This window comes from Sorghum bicolor, chromosome 8 (genome assembly GCF_000003195.3).
Source record: "Sorghum bicolor cultivar BTx623 chromosome 8, Sorghum_bicolor_NCBIv3, whole genome shotgun sequence".
NCBI lineage: Eukaryota > Viridiplantae > Streptophyta > Magnoliopsida > Poales > Poaceae > Sorghum > Sorghum bicolor.
Window position 1 is genome coordinate 14,087,288 of NC_012877.2, and position 7,480 is coordinate 14,094,767.

Genomic DNA, 7,480 nt, shown 5'->3' on the forward strand with positions numbered 1-7,480 from the left:
AAATATTGAGGCTGATATTTACAAGTAATGCGCAGAACATGAATTAATTTTGGGCCAAATAATTAAAAATTTCAAGGGATCTAAAGAACATCAGTGTGCAGTGTACTTGGAAGACGTATCTCTTACTTCATACTGAAGGTGTGTCTCACCCATACACCCTTAATTTGTTGCTCAGCTGCTGCTAGAGATGCAAGTTAATCCACGGTTAGAAGTTAGTTCAGTAATGAAAAATGGTACACAAAAGGTGCCGTTAATCTACAGTTGGAGAGTTATCACCTTGCGAGATGACCTCTAATGGGGCAGGCGTGAGCTCTGAACTCCAGGAGAGGCCACGAATGGCACAGGCGAGGTCGTCCTTGATATTCAGCGAGCAGGTGGCGTGCGTTACCTCTTTGTGTGTCTGCAGGGGTTCGATTTATGGCAAGGGAGCGCGAGCTCTCCATGAGGTGGCGGAGCACGATCTCCCGTGCCTAGCAAGGGGGCCGACGGGGCACAGATCTAGGCTGTCATGGCCGGCCGACCGGCGGCGAGAAGGGCCTAGGTGGCGGCGTGTGTGGCCCCGGTAGGACCGCGCAAAGGTGGCGTCGCGTGAGCCCCCGGCGAGGGTGTCGCTGGGCGCCATGTGGCGGGCCAGCGAGCACGGTTCCGCTTGACCTAGCCACGGCCGCTACCACGCATCCTGGACCGGAGCTGCGAGCACGATTGGAGATAGCCGACGAGCGGCACCGGTGGGGAACCCTAGCCGCGAGATCCATGGTGTCTTCGATGCGTCCATTGGTGGCAGTAGTGTGGAGCGTCGGGACTCGGGAGGCGGTCGTAGATCGAGCGTGGCAGGGCTGGTGAGGGAGGGATTGGCGGTGAGGAGCATGGCCATGGCGTCGAGGTCAGCTTGCGATCCGGGAGGAGGTGGCCGGCAGGTGGAATTAGAGGTGCTCGCGCCCTGATCTTGATATTTTCTTTTTTTTTATTTCGTGTTCTCAGACTCCGAACCCTGCTCGCGATGGTGTCTGCATAAGAGCGATGCGCGTTTGAAGCCTCGTGTGTGCATATGGGGGTCGCGTGGGGTGCCAGTGCGTTGAAGCCTGACATCAAACTTCGATCGTTAGCCATCAGATCGTTAGCCAATAATTTAGCTAACAATTATAATTATCATACTATAAACTTAATATGGTTAGATTGGTAATTAAATATACTATTCGATTATTGCAAAATTATAAACATAAATACTATAAAATAAAATAAATAACTAGTCAAAGAGTAGTTACGAAGACCGTGCCATGCTGAGCCCAGCCGCGCCATCTAAATGAATAATAAGAGCATCTCCAACAGTTTACCATTTACACTTGCTACCTTTGTTTTATTGGCAAAACTAGAAATTTGATGCTCCAACAGTTTGCCAAATCACTTGCTATCTTTTAGCAACTTGGCAAATATCCTCTGTACACGCGCATATTTGCGCGTCCTGTTCGACTTGCCATCCGGTTCGCAGAAGGCGTGGGTGAGGCCGCGCGGCAGCTTTTTTTATTGGACAAGACCAGTGTGCAGAGATGTTTCGTCGTTCACTCATGATGCAACAGGACGGGTGCCTGTACTAGTACCATCTTGGAGGCTTGCAGTTCGGGCCTTGTTTAGTTTCTTCCTGAAATTTTTTCGCGATACTGTAGCAGTTTCGTTTGTTTGTGGTAATTATTGTCCAATCATAGACTAACTAGACTTAAAAGATTTATCTCGTAAATTTCGATCAAACTGTGCAATTATTTTTCATTTTGTTTATATTTAATACTTCATGCATGTGTCTAAAAATTCGATGTGACAGGAAATTTTGAAAAGTTTTTGGATTTTGGGTAAAAGTAAACAAGGCCTCGGCCCTGTGTACTCCAGCACATGGTCACAGTGATCACTGTAGCTACTCGTACTAGTCCTAGCTGGAGGCCTCTTGTAGCTGCTTGTAGCCACGACAATGCAACGCCTGACAAACAGGTGCCCACGCGCGGCCGGCAGCTTTTGTGGCAGAAATGGTGTGATGTGGACCTCCTTTTCTATTTTACCAAGCCAAAATGACAAACTGTTGGAGATATAAAATTATTTTACTTGTCATTTGTTTTAGCGACTTGCCAAACCACAAGATTTGCCAAGTGGAATTTGGCAAACTGTTGGAGATGCTCTAATGGAGGTAGTAGAACAAACGCTTGGAAAAAGCTAAACAATATTTTTGTATTTTGAAAACGGAAGTAGCAGAATGCAAACGTGATTCCGGGGAAGCAATGTCAGAATTCCAAAAATGGCAACACGAGAGCGAAGGACCCGGCGAGAAAAGAGAGGCTGCCTGTCTCTCAAAACCATCGACCACGACAGCGCCATTTTCCTCCATCTCTCTCCTCCGATCCTCTCTTGCCCTAGGGAGAGGGCGAGAGGAAGAGAGAGATCCATCCATATCCGCCGCGCCGTCCGTCCGCCCGCCCGTCCAGGGAGACAATAAGCAAATAATAAACATCGGCGACCACTGAACCGCGCTACGCGTGGTCGTCGTCCGGACCCCACGCGTGGCCCCGCGCGCGGCCGGCGATGGGCAACTGCTGCGTAGCCCGGCCGTTGTCAGGCAAGCAGCGGCGAGGCGGCGGCCGCGGTGGCGCTGGCGCTGGCGGGAACCGTGGCGGGCGTCTCGGCGGCGCCCACGTGCGGTCCTGCTCCACGCTGTCCTCCATCTCCTCCGGCGCGCGCGCCACGACGACGGAGCAGGCGCGGACGCCGCTGACGGTGCTGGGGAAAGGCCTCGCCGCGGAGGCCAGCGCGGAGGAGCTGCTCCGGCGGTACCAGCTCGGCGAGGAGCTCGGGCGCGGCGAGTTCGGCGTGACGCGGCGGTGCACGGACACGTCCACGGGCGAGGTGCTCGCGTGCAAGTCCATCAGCAAGCGCAAGCTGCGCAGCAGCGTCGACATCGAGGACGTCCGGCGGGAGGTGTCCATCATGGGGTCGCTGCCGGAGCACCCCAACGTCGTGCGCCTGCGGGAGGCCTTCGAGGACGGCGACACCGTGCACCTCGTCATGGAGGTCTGCGAGGGCGGCGAGCTCTTTGACCGCATCGTCTCCCGCGGCCACTACACCGAGCGCGCGGCAGCGAACGTCATGCGCACCATTATGGAAGTCGTCCTGGTACGTGCCTAGTACTGCATTGCATGCAAGTCAAATGTCAGCATGCATGTGCGCACATTTCTTCCATCAACAGTTTTCTGAATTTAAAATTCGCGTAAATAATCGGTTAGCTGATCGAAATCATAGTTGTGCGAGACAAAAGCAACGTAGTGTAATTGTATAAAATACCAATCCGTGCATTCATCAGAATTTTACTAATTTTTAGAAAAGTCCGAATGCATTGCATGCATATTTCCATCTTTCCAACTAAAATCGGCAAAGCTTAGAACATCTCTAATAGTTAAACAAAAAAAAACATGTGTTAAATCAATGAGTTTTCCAAGTAGCTAAAAAAAGAGCACATTTGTTGAGGAAAATCTACCTCAGTACAATATTAATATATAAAACAAATTTTCATCATGAACCTGAAACTATTTCTAAATCACTGTAACCACTTTAATGCTTTCTTTCTATGTTATATACATTTGCATTGGAAACCTACCCTAACCCTACTCATTATTGTTTCGTGCATGCTTTCACCTTCATATTGATTGCGATAGGTGCACATATATTTCTTCTTAATTGGGTCCATTTTTCTAAGGGCAGAAAGATTGAGAGTTGGGAGCTTTTGCAGGGCAGTTTTTTTAATCTTGCAAAAAAAAAAAAGATTGGGAGTGCGTTTGTGAACTCTTGGAGATGCTATTACATTTGACATATATGTCATGTCATGCAAACAAATTCCTGCAAACAACAAGCAAATTTCCGCAAAAAAAAATTTAAACCTTTTTACACATGCAGCATTGCCACAAGCATGGCGTCATGCACCGGGACCTCAAGCCTGAGAACTTTCTGTACGCCAACACATCTGAGAACTCGGCTCTCAAGGTCATCGACTTTGGTCTCTCTGTGTGCTTCAAACCAGGTTGGAGCTTGGTCCATAGCAAAACCACAAAGCGTCAAACAATTTCTTTTACATATACAGAACTAAAAGTTCTCAAAAAAAATCACAAAGCGTGCATTTCTTCCTTCTGAATCAGGTGACAGGTTCAGTGAGATCGTTGGATCCCCCTACTACATGGCTCCTGAAGTCCTGAAGAGGAACTATGGACAAGAAGTAGATATATGGAGTGCAGGAGTCATACTCTACATCTTGCTTTGTGGCGTCCCACCATTCTGGGCAGGTAAGTACGATTCATATATACCTCTCTGAATCAAGCAACCAATGTAAAAAAACATCAAATTTCGTTCTGATGCATGGGTCATATACTCGTTGATAGATCAGTTTTCGGATGGTGATCCTTTAATTTGCAGAGACTGATGAGGGCATAGCACAGGCTATCATCCGGTCCAGCATCGACTTCCAGAGAGAGCCTTGGCCAAAGGTGTCTGAAAATGCAAAAGATCTTGTGAGGAAGATGCTTGATCCCAGCCCCTACTCTCGGCTGACTGCCCAGCAGGTTCTAGGTTAGTTATCCAGCGGTCTCATAATTTTTCTGCTGTGCAAAATTGTTTGGTTGAATGAATCTGACCATCATTTATCACCTTTCAACAATGAAGAGCATCCTTGGATACAGAATGCCAGTGCAGCTCCCAATATCCCACTCGGAGAAGCAGTGAGGTCCAGGCTAAAGCAATTCACTGTTATGAACAAGTTCAAGAAGAAGGCCCTGCTTGTGAGTTGATGATCGTCCTTCCTACCTCATTCAGAGCTGTTCTTTTATTTCGGCGTACCAATACCACCAGTCTCCAAATTTTACATAATTTCTTCATTGGTTATAACCTGCAGGTGGTGGCGGATTACCTACCAGCCGAAGAGCTGGAAGCAATCAGGGAGTTGTTTCACATGCTGGACACCAACAAGGATGGGCATCTGACAATCGAAGAACTCAGGAAGGGACTGCGATTGATCGGGCACAATGTCCATGACACAGATGTGGATATGCTCATGGAAGCTGTGAGAACCTCGACCTTTTGCTTTACATTACATTTGCTGAACCATCTCATTTCCAACAGACTAATGTAAATTGTAGCATTATTGCACCCTTCTCGACAAGTGCAAGAAACCTGGATGATATAACTGGTTAACAATGTGATGAAGAACTACCGTGAAAGTGTCACTGTCTTTGCATTCTACAGGCAGACATGGACGGCAATGGGACCCTGGACTGCAAAGAGTTTGTGACAGTCTCCATTCACCTGAAGAAAATCCGCAGCGAGGATCACCTGCCCAAGGTGTTCAGCTACTTCGACAAGAATGGGAGCGGGTACATTGAGATCGAAGAGTTGAAGGAGGCCCTCTCTCCAAGAGGTGACGAGAAGGCGATCGACGACATAATCCTAGACGTCGACAAAGACAAGGTTAGGCCACCATCCATCACAAGAATTAGGAAAGCTTTCAACAGATCGATAGTTGAAGCAAAGTATTGCACTACACTAGTCAAAAACGAAAATGTGCTCGCTCCTACATACAGGACGGGAAGATAAGCTATGAGGAGTTTGAGCTGATGATGAAAGCTGGAGTGGACTGGAGGAATACGTCGAGGCAGTACTCGAGAGCGGTTTACAACACCCTGAGCCGCAAGATGTTCAAGGATGTGTCCCTGAAGCTTGACATTAACAATGGCCCACTTGCTGCAGCCGTCAAAGAACAACAAGCGGTTGATTGAGTGATGTCTCTACTAGCTACCTGCAAGCTCAACTAAAAAACAGAGAATGCGAGAACTGTACCCAGTTTTCCATGTTTTGTGTATAGGTCGCCACATTTTGGCAAGCAAATGTATCAGGGGCGGTCAATTGACTCAGTTTCAGGTGCATATGTCAGGGCACTCCCAGAATTACACCATTATCTTTCACATCAAAAAACAAAAGATGCTGTTATGGGCAATGGGTGGCTTGGGACTGGCGCCCGATAGTTGAGTCGTCCCTGTCAGTTCAACTGCCCTCGAAGTGGGCACCAAGGCCGCACTCCGCGGCTGGCCTGCATGGCGACACCAACATCAGGGTGTTGTGTTGTAAAGCATGTTGTCAATCGTTAATATTTTTCTCTCCGTCTAAAGACTTCCACACAATTGTGCACAGTGCACAGACCAACTAGTGACCAGATGCACTCAGGAGACATCAGAGAACTCAGCGAAAAAGACAGACGAAATATGCAACCCGGGAGATGAAAACACAACACGGTGGCGAGGTCACCCAGGATAACTGGCTTAGCAGGTTTGGAACCGACTTAGCTGTTTTTTTCTTTTTCTTTTTTTTTGGCAAAAACTGGCTTAGCCGGTTTGGAAACCAGCTTAGCTGATTTTTCTGCACACCCCGAGAGAGAAAAAGTCAAAATCAAACCAAATGACCTCCAAACATATCGTGACATTTTTGAGGGAAATGTTCACAGCATTATAAAGAATATATCCACGGAAAATCACCTTAAATGGAGCTAAAAGTCCACAAAACTGGGTTAGCTAGTTTTGAAACCGGCTCAGCTGGTTCTTCTGCATATCAGCTCGAGAACTTCACAAAATCCAAAATTCATACAAGCAAAGTCTGATTGACCTCAAATTCTATGGAGAGGTTCCCAAGGGTGTTCATAATATATCTATTGACAACTAAAATTGTTCATTTTATAAAGTTGTCAAAATGTGGAACAGACTTCACCATTGCATTCCTCCCGTCAAGACGGCCAAAAAACAAATATGGAATGCCTAATTTGGAGTCCGGATGAAGCTATGTCCTCGAGAAGATGCTTCATTGTCGGAAGTTCCAACCCAAGTTAGGAGTTTCGACACATGTCGGGAGTTCTGGCACGAGTCAGGAGTTCTGACAAACACCCGATGCTCTGACCCGAGTCGGGAGTTTGGACCTCAGTCGAGAGTTCTAATCCACGTCGGGAGTTCTGACCCAAGTTGGCAGTTCTTATCCCAATCTGGTCTTTGTGATTCTGATCCGAACTATTCCAAACTCATGGAAAACTTAGAAAATTAGACTTAAAGATGTTTCCTATTGGGATAAGACCATCCCCTCTCTATATTTATGAGAGGATCATGGCCCATTGAGATCCCATCTATCCAATTGACCGAAAACATAAAACACATCTACTCTTTGCTCTAATTTCTCTATCTCTCAACTTCTCTTGCTATTCAACATGTCTCCCACGCAAGACTTGCCAGCATCCTAAGCGGTCTTGCTGGTTGTAGGAGATCTTCGCACTTCCCGATGGGTCTTCCAAGAGAAGTTTGGGAGCTTTTTTCAACCAAGAACAGGATCTACATTAGCCTTATCGGCCTCTAGATCGTTTTGGTCGATTACACTATGCTCTTGCTGCATTACAGGTTGATCTGCAACCTCTTTGGGCGTG

At 47.4% G+C, this 7,480-nt stretch overlaps 1 protein-coding gene across 1 annotated transcript; it reads left to right on the forward strand.

Annotated features, from left to right (window-relative positions):
- Positions 2,376-6,179, forward strand: LOC8084231 (calcium-dependent protein kinase 29). Its single transcript, XM_002441990.2, has 8 exons — positions 2,376-3,153; positions 3,931-4,054; positions 4,170-4,313; positions 4,444-4,596; positions 4,690-4,805; positions 4,919-5,086; positions 5,269-5,490; positions 5,604-6,179. The coding sequence occupies exons 1-8, from the start codon at positions 2,566-2,568 to the stop codon at positions 5,796-5,798; spliced, it is 1,710 nt and encodes a 569-aa protein (XP_002442035.1). The 5' UTR covers positions 2,376-2,565; the 3' UTR covers positions 5,799-6,179.

Coding starts and splice junctions, on each gene's coding strand:
- LOC8084231 (XM_002441990.2), top strand. CDS start 2,566: ATGGGCAACTGCTGCGTAGCCCGGCCGTTGTCAGGCAAGCAGCGGCGA. Junction 4,055..4,169: donor CTCTGTGTGCTTCAAACCAG/GTTGGAGCTTGG, acceptor CTTCTGAATCAG/GTGACAGGTTCAGTGAGATC. Junction 5,491..5,603: donor TAGACGTCGACAAAGACAAG/GTTAGGCCACCA, acceptor TCCTACATACAG/GACGGGAAGATAAGCTATGA.